Here is a 14,549-nt window from a genome sequence, read left to right as displayed (position 1 = left end):
AATCCCAATCGAACTATAAAGTAAACTGCTCATGATTTGTCAGATTAGCTGATGCTTGTCCAGAAAAATGGTCTGAAAGAGAGTCACCAGGATACTATAATTACAATTCATTCAACCATTTCAACCCTGGATTGAAGAAATAATGAAACATCAAAGTAGTCAGACAGCAGTTTACAGAAGGTCAGTTAGTGAGTGTCCTTTGGAACCTAAAACCAGCTTTAATGCAGCAGGTGCACCAGAAGTGATTTACAAATTATATTAATATCCAGGGTTTGTTGAAATAGCAACATGGATGTCTGTTCATTGTTTATGTAACTATTAAAGATAAAAGAGAATATATAAGTATTAACAAATACTGAAAATAGCAAGAATAGAGGTTCCAAACTTTTAGATGATTCTTCGACTTGTGTGCTTGTGTGTGTGTGTGTGTGTGTGTGTGTGTGTGTGTGTGTGCGTGAGCATGCTGGGGATCAAACCTAGGTCCCCACATAATATAAAGTATGCATGCCACTATTGTGCTACCTCCCTAACCTAATTCTACTGTTGTTTAAAGAGGTGAGTGTATAGCATGCGGTGTATTTTAAAATATTTGGGAGAAAGAAAAAGAGAAACCAGGAAAAGACATGAAAATAAAATTTAAAAACATAATAAAAACTATTTAAATATGTATATTTCCAATATAGAAAAAGACTTAGACTATGAGATGTATGTTGATTTTATAGTATGATATTAAATGATAACTTAGGAGAAATGTTATAAATGCATAGTTTATCATTATAGAATTAAAATCTTTCCTTTCGTTATGACCTCTAGTTCTGAAATTATCAGGATCTTAACAATGAAATTTATGTGAGGCTAAATTTGGGTTCTTGGTGACGTCAGGCATGTGAGAAAATAGGATGAGATAGCGAAACAAGGAGAAAACAAGGTTATGATAATGTATTAGAAAAGAACAAAGGCAGTAATTTTTCCAACGAAAATTCAGACTTACTCTCGGTCTTAAGAGTCTTTACCAGTTTGATAAATGTTGTATGAAATCAGCATAAAGAGTAATGTATTACAGTTCACTTCAGCCAACACTGAGCACTTAAACCACATATGCCACAGCAGGATTTGTTTCCAAGTATGGGATTTTTATTATGATATTTTCTACCTCTGGTTTTCTAAACTATTTCTCATGGCTCTGAATTTTCAAATCCACTCTACTCTTCTCCTATCCTCATTCTAACAACAACCTCCTGTAATAAATGATTCTTTGATTAACTGACTCAGAAAACTTTCCTTCTTTGGTGAGTGTGACAGCCCTCCTATCCAACATGTTCTCTCCATTCCATTTTGGTCTTCGTCATGTGCTGTTGGTATTCTTCTCTCTCCTAACAGATGGTTTTCTCAAAACCTTTCTGTCAAATATAAATACTTATTACTGTCTATCTACATGTCTATACAATAAATACAATAGATCACATATAGTATAAAATGACATAACTAGAATTATGGGCATTGAATTTAACAGTATTAGCAACATTTGAATAGTACAATAAAGACATGGCTCACCCGGTATGTTTATTTTTAATATCATATACAATTGCCAATATGAATGCTATGCTCTATGATTTGCCTCTTTCTATATGCTGAAGTTAATGACCAAATATTATTAAAAAATTGCAACACTAATTATCTGATGTCAACATGCTATGGATAATTAAGAACTGCATACTTTAAAGGTATGCTAATTGTTCTTCACAAATCTCCTCTCTAGTCACTGTATCTTAAGGCAAGCAGCTCCAGGTCTGTATGTACATCTCTGCCATGTACTTTGTCACAGAACATACATCATCCACTCTGACTTGTCCCCGATTAATTTTGTTGGGTTGCAGCAATTATCTCTTGCTTTGTGATTGATCTCTTTGTAAATTAAGTGCAGGAAATTTGGATAATTTTTCCCGCAGTCTTTACTTCTTAATTGATCCTGTTCTTTCCTTCAAATAGTGCAAAGTGAACCAAAGTCATAAAAAAAGAGTTGAAATTGAAACAAGTCACAGTCAGGCTTTTGCAGTTGTAATCGACAGATATGAAATGCAAGATCTTGATAGTGTTCTCTCCTTTACCCTATTACTTGGATCAGTTGGTTAAAAGTGTTAATGATCCTTGTGGATCAATGTCTTTTCCTTGTAGCTCTAATTTGCTGCATTGGTGGATTAGTACAGATGTTTTCTTTGGATAGCTCTGCATCATTCCACCGGATTGCTTGTCTGAATCAAATTTGCTTCAATTCATCACCAACAAAGCAAGGAATAAAATAATCAACACTTACTCTCTTATTCAGTACACTGGTAACTGAAAACAGAACAACAACTAAACGCTTATCAATTTAAAGATTATCTCCTTTTCACAAGGCAATGTCCCTCAGCTGATTTAAGGTTTAAAATGGTGTGCATGGTTGAGGTTAGCAGTGCACAGGAATTGGGACTGGAGGGAAAATTGTGTATTTCAAATTTATGTGCCCAAGTTTTTTTATTATTATCATCATCATTATTACCAATCACATTATGTGTATTTGTCTATACATTAAATAATGTATGAAATTATCTTCCACTGGCTTTTCATTCTCTGAAATGCAGTTTATTGATTTCTTGCTCTTAAATGACATTTTTCTGAAACTGTATATTTGTTTCCACAGTGATACTGCTTTTGGGCATGATGGTTTGCTACATAAGAACTGATTCATTTCTAATGGATCAAAACCTTGTTGTACAACAGAACCAAATAACTTAAGTCACAGGTTTTGGTCAAAGAAAGATTAAACTAAAATTACAATTGGATTCAACTCATACTGGCAACTTTCTACAAATGTTAATTTGTAGATTTTGCATAGTAACCCTGTCATATAAGATATTTGCTATTCTTATAACTTATAATAGCTTAGTATCTTCAGAAAAGGAGGATGGATTCAATATACATTGAACAAAGATTGTAACCTGAAAAGATTCACATATTTTATTTAAGTCTGCTATGAACTTGTTTTTTGTATTTTTCCCCATAAAAGTAAAGAGTGAGTGATTTGGTCAGTTGCATTTTAGTTAAAACAGAATTTTTCTGTATCTCACTTAAATTTTACTTTAAAAATAAATTGGTTATTTCTTTATAAATATTATTTTAGTGAATGCATTTCACTTTATTACAATCTCTATCCAATAAATTCACAGTATCAAATGAAGGATCTTCTATTAAGGGCAACACATGTTAGAAGAATTATTTTACATAATTCCATCATTATGAACTAGTCCAGTGTAATGATCCTGGAATTTTCTTAAAAGAAGAAGTTTAAATTTAGCAAGTTATAAATTTAAGTCTCAAAAGTACAGAACTAGAAACTTTTACAATCTTAAAAACAGGACTTATTAAGAAATATGTACAAATTTCTAGATTAAAATTGCCAAGAATATGACAAACTTGTTTAAGCTTGAAAACTCAATGACAAAAATGCATAACTAATTTTGTACTGGATGTTCTGCTACCATCAATGCAGCACCTTCTATAATTTACTAGATAATAAATAAGTTCTATTAAACAAAAACCTATCTTGGATATTGAAAGCAAAACATTGATATTGGTCAGTCCTGCACTTACTAATGAACGGTACTAAGCAAGTTTAGTAGTTTTTTTAAGGAACAAAATCATGGGTACACAGAAAATTTACACAACTCCCCCTCCTTGTCCAATAGGAAACAGTTTGCATGCCTTAGTTATCTCAGGCATATTGAAAATACTTACCCTCAATGTAATAGGATGGAATGCAATTTTTTTCAAGGATGAATAGTCATATTACTCTGCATGAGTTGCTATAACAACATACCACAGATTGCCTTAAAATTCTTATTTTCTTACAGTTCTGGAGGCTGGAAGCCCAAATACAAGGTCCAACAGTGTTTAATTTTGAGAAAGGCCTCTCTTCCTGGCTAGTAAGTATCTGTTTTCTGACTGTGTGCTCATTTGGCCTCTCAGTAGGAGAACTGAGATAAACAATGAGAATGCAGCACTCTGGTGTATCATCATATCAGGTCAACTAACACTATCAGATCAGAGCCTCATGCAATGTCCTCATCTAATTTTAATCACTGCCTTATAGATCCAATGTTCAAGTATGGTCACATGGGGGTTAGGCCTTCAACATTTGGATTTGGGGAGGACATAATTACATACATAGTAATATATTTGGGTTATTGCCAAGTAACTCTTGCTTCCCAGATACTTAAACATCATTACTCACAAAGTAGCAATTTTGAGAGCAAATGATTATAAGAAAGATACAGAGGTATTAATTGAAAATGTGAGGGGCTACTTCGAACATCCAACAGGTTTCTTGCAAATGTCCAAACGGAGACACTCTACTGAACGATATATAGATTCACTAGTTACTCTCGGCCCAACATAAGCATAAATAGTATATTAAAAATATTTACATTATAAGAATAGGGTAGATTTGAGAAATCAGAAAGATACTAAGACTCAGGAATGGGTGTTGAGATAGAAAGATGAAGATGTGAGGATGGGAGCAGTTTGCTTAGAGACATTCCCTCATATATATTTTAATTGACAAAGATCATATCACAATTATGTACTATAGTCTCAACCTGCCACACAACTACAAAAATTACAAAATTATTAAAACTACAACTTTACCAAATTACAAAAACTACCAAAATGTTGAAATGATGTATAAAAAGTTGGCACCACGTATCCTGGGCATTTTCAAAAGAATTTCCAATATTGGCCTTTGTTCACATTTAAGATCAAAATTAATTATCTTCAGCAACTTTTGAAAATATGGATAATCACAAAATTTTCACAAAGTTTACTTATCTTTAATATTCTATACGATCACTTTTTTTGTTGTTCTAAATTTCTCTTTAAATGCCAAGATATGAGTAAAAACTCAGTTTAATATTTTAAATATATATATGGTTTCAAGAATCAATGCACAAAATTTCTATATTTGAAGTTATTACCTTATATATTCATTGGATAATTTAAATAACACTTTATCATTTTAATTAAATTAATGTTATCTACAATAATCTAGATCATCTTAGTATCTTCATGTTATACTATACAAAGAATTTCAATTTCAATAAATATTGACCAAAGTACCTACCCTGGACCCAATATGTTATAATCCTAAAATAGAAAATAAAAAGATACTACTATATTCTTAGGAAGTGATGTTTAACAGGGAAGCTAAAAATATCACAACCAGTACATGATGAATGCTATAAATACATACAATAGTTACTCTAGGAACATATAGCATGAACTAACAGTAGGTAATGGTTATTTGTATTTATGCCAACATGGCTGTATTTCCTCTACTTAAATTCTATAAAAGTAGTAACTAAAAGATTTTTCTTTACAAATATATGTTTTAATGACTAATATCTACTGAATAAAAAAATAGAAGTGAATCAAAATATATATTTTTAAATTACTAGTGCGACAAAAATACTTATGTATTTAAGAATTTAATTTCATAAATTCTAAGACTCCTCTTTGTTAGCCAAAGTATATGAATTACTAAAATATTGTGGCCAGTGGCATAAATTAACAAGACTTCTGATCTTTCAGAAACCTTAGGCTTAAAAACTGACTACAAATACAGAACTGGATATTTTAAACAGTTTACTGATAAAGGAATCAGATTCAATTGACTTTACTTTTTCTTTCCTTTCTTTAAAGAGGGGATATCACTATGTTTCTCAGCCTGGTCTCAAACTTCTGGACTCAAGTGTCTGCTGCCTCAGCCTCCCAAGGGTACACTGTAGGCTCCTGCCACATCATTAGCTTATCTGATTTTTCTGCTGCATATGGCACAGGTGTGCTTACATATATGTTTGGATAATAGTTACACTGTTTCTATAAAGTGTGAGTGTGTGTGTGTATCATTTTTAACTTAATGGTAAAGAAATTATATAGTGTTTCACCCTGTGCAGATTGCTGAATTTAATATTATTTTATGTATTTATTTAGTCTTTTTGTTGTTTTGCTTTGTTTTTTGGTGTTGGGGATTCAATTTAAGGCCTCATGAATGCTGGGCAAGTACTTTGCCACTGACACATCCTCATGCTATATATTACTTTATATAATCGGTAAATGCCCTGAAACAAGAAAATGTATTTTCTTAATATCATATTTCCATAAAAAATAAATCAAGCTAATAAATGCCCAAGAAATGTTAAAATATACAAACTGAAATGGAATAAATTCATTTTATTTAAAGGACACATAACTTGATGTGTGTTCACTTTAAATCATTGAAAAGAGATGATCTGGGTTAATTTATGAGAAAAATAGGCACAGTTGACTCATTAATTCATGTGAATGAAGCTACTTCTGACAAATAAAGGAAATGACTTTTTGGTACTGTCTTTTGGGGTATAATTTTATATTTTGTGTATAAGGTTATATCATATGACTATGGTTATATTTCATTTGGAACATTTTATAAACATTACAAATCAAAGAAAAAGGAACATTAAAACAAATATTTATTTTAACTGAGAAATCAGATCTGGGCACTGAAAAGGATAAGGATATTAGTCAAATTAAAATATGCAAGGCTATTTTTAAAGTTTCTAGAAGGGCAATAAAATTGTAAGCAGATGTAAAATATAATGTTTACCAATCTTATCCCCCAGAAATTATATTTGTTATTAATATCCTGAGAATATAATATTTCTTAGAAGGTTTCCTTTTCACTTAGTAGTTCTTTTTCCTGATGACTGAATCAATTTGCAAATCCCCTATGTAATAAATTATAGAACTAAGTTCTTTATGATAACAGTCTATGATACATTTACATAAACACTTTAAATAATTCGAAGGTAAGCAGTGGACTTGATTGCAATAATCTGGATTATCACTATATAATTTACTCTGTGTCCCTTATAAAGTCACATACTCTCACCTCAACTCTATTAAATAGTATCAGAATTTGTCTTAACTTCACAAATTTACTCCAAAATATAATGGCATAATAGGTGAATGCTATATAAACCATTCATCCATATACAACAAAATTGATAATGAGGGAATAAAAAAGATTTTTTTCCTCCTACAGAGACTAGATCTCTGATGAGAATTAGAATGTCCATATCATAATGGAAGATTTTCTGATGTTGTTTCATATTTCCAGAAAATGTCCAGAAATTATATCTATGCAGAACATTTTTAAACAAATGGCTATAAACAATACTTCAAAGGTGCTGTGGAAGATATGTAAAAGTTAAAATTCAATCAGATCAATTATGTCACTTGCCTATCCAAAACATCCGATTTTCCCCTACTATCTATCAGAAAGGTCTGATTTCCTAAAAATAAACTCCCCCACTAAACCTGCTTATTTCATACAGCTTATATCATTGTCTTCCTTTCCTGAACCTTGTCCTCCTTATTCTTTTTCATGATGTAACTATCTGTAATGATGTTGGGATATGGTGGACACATTCTTCTTGGTGATGAAAAGAATAATTATTTGCCCAGGTGTTGAGATAGCTGCCAGAAAGCAGGCCTCTGTTCCTTGTCCCCTTTAGAATGTTTTTAATGTAAAAAATAACACCTCACACTTTCTAGGGAATCCTGCAACCAATGTCTGGACAATACAGAGGTTATTTTATTACAGGTGGAAAGCACCCCCCCCATAGAGACGGTGGAAGATTCCAATGAGACTACAGCACAGCTCAACTTCCCCTCTGCTCAGACTTTTTTCCTTCCTTTTGTGCTGATGATGTTGATCCCAAGTGTTCTTAATGAAATTCCTGTTCATGGACCTTCACCTAGGTGTTTGGTTTTAGGACAGTCAAGTCTGAGAAACCATCCATATCCTATTTCAGGGAGTTTAAGTTTTCATCCCAATTCCTTCCCAAAGCTTTCAGAACTTGTTAGCAGTTATTAATCCCATTAAAAATTATAGCATATGCACACACTCTACTCAGTTGATTAATATTTTGCAGTGACATCTGTATTGCACAGTGATATAATTGGTATTGTATCATTATTTGTCCATTTGTTATGGTTGTATGACAAGGTCTTAAGTATTATCTTATGCCTCTTGATTGTCTAGGAGACTACTTGAGGCCATAGAATTTAGGTGACTCAATTTTGACACTCATTTCAAGTACAATTTATATTTAAAAAGTATCAGAGACATAGTACATGTTCAGTAAATAGTAACTTTTTATTGCTATTATAATTATTATAATACTATGACATGCCCATTTTTGTTTAATAACTATAATCATTACTGAGTCACAGTTTTTATAATATGTAGGGTCAAATACTATTATGCCATTGATATGGGGAGAAAAATTCAAGTTCGAAGAGAAATAACTTGTCTAAATTCATGTGATTATGTCATCTAACATCAAACTAAAAGTCCTTTAGATTAATGTCCCAAAGCTTTCACTCTTTTATAATCATTTAATTTTTATTGTGTATGAGTAGGTTTCCCATTGGTTTTAATTAAACAATATTCTTTTTACAGTGTATATGTGGAAAGAATTGGGCTAGATAGTGGTAACACAGATAAACATAACACAGTTCAGATGTGAAGGATAACTGAAAGTCCCCTAAATTCCTCTGGGGAGAGATCACATTGTATAATTTTACATCATATTTACTAACAATTTTTTAAAAAGTTTAACTGCTTAAGTAATTGTGAAGTGAATGACAAAATAACAGAAAAAGGCAATAATTTTCAGGTGATCTGTTTTTATTAAGTTTCATACTTTTGCAAACCTTTTGTGTGCTACAGTACTTGAGTCTGTGGAAGATTTTCAGTAGCAGTTACAACCTTGTAATTGGGTGAACGGCATGTTTCTCCTAATATCCTGAGTATGACTTATTGTCCTTCATATGGCAAAAGTATATCCATCCTAAAACTTGAGATCAACTGGCATCTTCTTCTGTGAGTAACTCCGCTTTCTCCACAGAAAGAAACCTATCTTCAGGGTTTCTCTAGTTCACTCAATATGTATTACATACAGTCAAGGCTAGTATTATTACTTGTGTAAGTGCATGTCTGCTGCAATATGGACTCATAAGGAAGGACTATTCTTTGCTTTCCTATCCTCAGCATTCCCTGATGGTGTTCACACCCTTGATACTTAAAATGGTTGGTTCAATTAGTCTTTAAATGTAGCATTCACCAGGTGAGAACCTGTAGCCTCAGATACTCAGGAGGCTAAGAGAGGATGATCACTTGAACCCAGGAATTCAAAAACAGTGCAGGCAGCGGATTATCTTTAAAAAGCCAAGGCTAAGCAAATAAAAAGTAACACTCAATAATCCTTAACAACTTAAGTAGTCATTACTATTCTTATGTATTTGTTTAAGAGAGCCTTCGAATGTAAGAAAGCATGAAGATCATAATACCAGAAATCTAATGCATCTGATTTCCTCTTCACTTACATAGATTAAAAAGTAACTCCAATGTACATAGGCTTGATGTCTGTGACAATTACTAATAAAACAACGTCAAAAAGAATTATGTTTTAGCAAATCTGTAAGTCGTATGTACCAGATAAGTAAATACGTAAATTATGTAAATAAGAATATTTACATAGTATGCTTCTCTATGAGACTCATGGAAAACTTAAAAGTATTGATTTCAGTAGGCACCTCAGTCTTAAGATAACTGGTGACAAATAATAGTCTTATTATTTACAGGCCAACCACAATCAACTTCTCCCTCCTGTACACAGTACATACTGTACACAGTACATACTGTACACAGTATGTCTCAAGCACTGTCTAATTATTTTTCATTATTACTCTTAACTTTTCCCAAACACATGGAGATACTCTTAAAAAACCTTTTTATAGTAGGCATCAGTGGATTGCTGATGAAGTGAATCACCAAGGATCCAGTTTTAAATTCATAATCAAAGCAACAGCAACCAACATAAACTAGGTTAAAGTAATGCTGTTTGCTTCATGGAGAATGAGAATTTCAAGGATGATGCAGTTTTTTCTGGATAGCCATAAACTTGGACAAAATTCCAAATCATCCCTCCTTTTATAAAGAGCAAAAATATCAGAGTTAGTAGGCAATATACAAATGGAATAGAATGACAATCAAAAATATATCCCAATTTTTTCTGTTAAAAATCTTTTAAATATTATCATTATGTAAAATCATAATGTACTAATAGAAACATAATAAAATTATTTATTGTCTTATTTATGTGCTTTATTTCAAAGTAGAAAGTTAACAGTATAAATTCATGGGTTTTAGCATTTGAGAGATAGTAGAAACTAAGTAATCATTAATTAATATTTTAGTATAAGAATACATACCTATCTTTTTAAACTTTATATTTCTTCTTTTCATAAATTTATATTTTTCATGTTTACTTATTTTTTGAATTGTAAGTTATGAAGCACAAAATTCACTCATTTTAAGACAAAATTAAATGTTTTACTTTACAGAACTGTACAATTTGCATAATCTAATTTTTCACATTTAAATTACCAACCACCCCCAAAAAAACACAAATCAAAATTAAAAACAAACAAACAAAAAAGACCAAAATCACCAAACCTAATTTGTTCTTTTCCAAGTGCATATTAATCATACAGAATAATGGGTTTCACTGTGATGTATTTGTACCCAAGTTTGTTCCTACTCAGCAGAGAATCAACACCCAAAGATGTTAACCTTACTATTGGGAAATATTTGATATGAGAAGTTGGGGAAAATCTATGACCTTTTGAGCCCATGCTGTATTAACTAGAAAAAATTAAGCAGCAGATACTTAAGGAACAAGAAAAAAAACCCAAAACAAAGGATACAACTTTACATACTCTATTTGTTGTATCAGTTCAATATCTTCAGGTCATATTAAAAAATAAAAAATAAGCCGGGAAAGGTGTCACACACCTGTAATCACAGCAGCTCAGGAGGCTGAGGCAGGAGGATCACAAATTCAAAGCAAGCCTCAACAAAAGCAAGGTGCTAAGCAACTCAGTGAGATCTTGTCTCTAAATAAAATACAAAATAGGGCTGGGGGATGTGGCTCAGTGGCCCAATGCTGCATATTCAATCTCTAGTAACATACGTACATACATACATACATACATACATACAAAAATATCACTTCTTGATATTAATAGGAATAAAACAAATTTATTCTAGCTAAATAGACCCAATAGTTCCTATCAATGTTTCCAAAAGATAGCCCTAATGTCAATGTCAAAAACCTAGAATGCTTCAAACCCACTCACTATAAATTTTAGATGACAAGTTTCAATATAATTCAACACAGGTGAAAATATCTACTAAGGAAAGCATGTTAACAGAATATTAAGAGTGCAAATATTGTTGGCAAAATGAATAAGTCAAACATCAGTTAAGTCAGCTATTTCTTTTGTCGCATTATTAAAGTCTTAAGTTTCTGTGTTTGATCTCATGTATCTGCTCTTACACAGGAGATCAGACTTGAAATAGTCTTTTAAAATAAATGTCAGAATGAAACCTTTAGAATAAGAACCCACTCGTGGGTGCATGAGAACACATGCACAGTATTCTTTTTGCAGATGTAATTTAAAGAGGCAACATTTTGTTAAAATTGGCATAGAAATGAAGAATAGATTAGTCCTCTCCCAAGAATTTGGGCTATTACTGTATGTTTTAAGACAGACAGCCAAAGACCAAGAAGACCTCTTGATAAGCCTAACCAGCATGCTCACACAACTCTGTACTCTAGTCTAAGTCCAACTTTATTCAAGACAGTAAGACAGCACTGGGCTACATCTGCTACAGAGCCTCATTCTTCAGCTGCAAGAATTTTTCAAAAGACTAAGATAGCCTTATTTCTGAAACTTGCTGAAGTACTAATGATTTTCTGAAGATTAGAAGTCTCCAGATTCTGAAATTTCCTTCCCAGTATTATTTTCCTAAAACTACTTAACCATAACAAAGAATGACTAGGGAGAACAACTCAAACACTAGTAAAAAATAAATAAATAATTACTTTAAACTAAGTTACAAGTTCATGATTATCATTATCATTTTTTGAAACCCTTATATTTGCCAAGTACTTAATTCCAATATTATGGACATTTATATAATCACAAACCTACTGAGGAACTTAAAATCTCCTCATGAATATTTAAATGCAGACTTGTCATATGTTACAAAGATCATATTCTGTGCAGTAAAATAGTGCTTATTGACATCATATAAGTCAGCGAGCCAGCTCTTTCATTATTCCTAATTATCATGTAGATTATGATTATGAGCAGGTACCATGCACAACAGGTAAAAATTCGAGAAACATCCCTCACCTCATTCTGACCAATATTTTCACTTTTCTCTAGACCTTTCAACAAAGTTGTCTGACTTAACGGCAGTCTCAACTGGTTTACAACTTATCCCCTTTTATTTCTCTGGCAAGATCTAGGGATGTGTTAATGAGTACAGTAATGGCTTGATAGGCAACAGGAGAAAAAAAGTTCAAGGTGTAAATAATTAGAGCTGGGAAATCAAGCAGTGTTAAGTAAATACACAAGCTCTACCTTATTTATACAGTCACACACATTATTCCTTCCGAAAAGACAAACACAACACGTACCTGCTTGACCAGTGGTGATACTGACAGCAGCAAAGAGCCTCTGGGATCGGCTCAGGTCAGAAACTCCATTCACAGCTTCTACTTCGAAGGTGTAATTGGCATGGGCTAGCAGGTCCATGACGGTAACGTAGTTATCCTCTAATCCAGTCTGCTGGGGCATGTACCCAATGTTACTCCCACAGGGCACACACTCGCCCTGCTCCCAACTGCACCGCTTACACAGTATTCTGTAGGTGACATCGTTCCTTCCCCCATTGTCTGCAGGAGGACTCCATTCCAAACTAACTGTGGTTTGGTTGATGTTGAAAATGAGGTTCTGTGGTGCAGATGGAGGCCCTTTAGAAACCAAAAAAAAAAAAAAAAAAAAAAAAAAAAAATACAAATAAACAAAAATAGAAAAAAAAAAACAATAAAATGAACGACAAATTCTATGTGGGGATATTAAGTTAGTGGCCTAATTACCAAAGAGAACACTAGCTGAAATGCTTTCTTTCATATAAACATTTCATTACCTTTACTAGAAAAGCTATATAAAAGCCTCCTTGAATTCACTTGGCATGAGGCTTTATTTATTTTCCATTTAATATGTCAAAACGAAAACAGGATAACAACTGTCTTTGTACTTTTGCCACAGTCTTTAGCTATTTTTCTTCCAAGCAATTAAAAAAAGAACAGTTAAGGCACCTAAAGAAACAGTTGTGCAGTTGTTCAGAAATAGTTTCCCTTTAGCCATATAACAAAAAATACATTTATTCATTCATAATTTGCTCAGGAATGATTTATAGTAATGTGCAGTACTGGCTTTGAATTTGGACCTCTAAAACATTCTTAATAGAAGCACCAATGTGAGATTTGCTCTATTTAGCAATATGATTTTAATTCAGAAAACATTAATTTTAATCACATTTCATATCCATTTAGGGCTCTAATAACTTTTAATTTTCTGAATTCTATTAAATACATGTGAAAATGTTATTAAAACATTTTAATTTTGGAGAAATGAATATCACATGGAAAATGATATGATATACCTATTTTATATTATTACTTAACTATGTTTATGAAAAGTTTCCAGAATGTTTAAGAACAGTGAACAATTTTGTTTACAAACTCAATAGCTTTCTCAATCATGTCACAATGGTACAACTGAGTGGAAGGGCTCTGGAAGCCCTTTGCTGCTTTCACATCATGAACTTACTTGTACATGCAACATACGGTGGATCAGATGGAGCCCTATAATACCCATCTTCACATTCACACCTGGAGGAGCCTTCTCGATCAGAGGAACTGTGGGTTGGGCAACGAGAGCACTGAAGATCTTGTGAGGAAGATTTGTAGAACCCACGGCCACAGGCTGGGTGAGCAAGAGAAAGTGAAAACAGGAACATATGAGTAAACACACTGTTTAAATAAAATAGAAATATTTAGCCACAAATAAGTATCAAATTTGTTTTGTAAAAAACAAGTTTTTCAAGATATGTTTTAGTATATGTCAATGACTCAATGTTATGATAAATCTTAAAACAAAATAATAGAAACAAAATAATATAGTAAACTTGCACCTTTAGTTGGCAATAACCCAAATTCTACAGTGCAAAACTGAATATTAGCATAATTTATTTAGACAAAATCTTAGGATATTTACTTTAGATATTTAAGTCCAATTCAACTTTGATTTCAGCAATAATTAACTGTTGATTTACCCTAGCACATTCACATTTCCTTAGTCTCCTGTAGTTGTAAATTAACTTTTTAAAGTGTTATATTGGCTCATGTTGAAAAATATTAGTAAATTTTAATTAACAAATTAGTAATGATGATGTAAAATCTTTTACCTAAATATGACAGATCTAGCTGTGCCCACCTTCTCAAGAACTTTGAGATACAATTTGAACCATGCAAGTTGTCAGGTAGGCTTCTTTC

At 32.3% G+C, this 14,549-nt stretch overlaps 1 protein-coding gene across 1 annotated transcript in view; it reads right to left on the bottom strand.

Moving 5' to 3' along the window:
- Positions 1-14,549, bottom strand: part of Epha7 (EPH receptor A7) — a 166,164-nt gene that overhangs the window by 97,222 nt on the left and 54,393 nt on the right. Inside the window, 2 exon segments of the mRNA XM_047558628.1 lie at positions 12,627-12,962; positions 13,825-13,980. Coding sequence (XP_047414584.1) covers positions 12,627-12,962; positions 13,825-13,980 — 492 coding nt within the window.

This window comes from Sciurus carolinensis, chromosome 7, assembly GCF_902686445.1.
Source record: "Sciurus carolinensis chromosome 7, mSciCar1.2, whole genome shotgun sequence".
NCBI classification, from domain to species: Eukaryota; Metazoa; Chordata; class Mammalia; order Rodentia; family Sciuridae; genus Sciurus; species Sciurus carolinensis.
The sequence above is the reverse complement of the archived record's forward strand: the minus strand, read 5'-3'. Positions and strand labels throughout refer to the sequence as shown.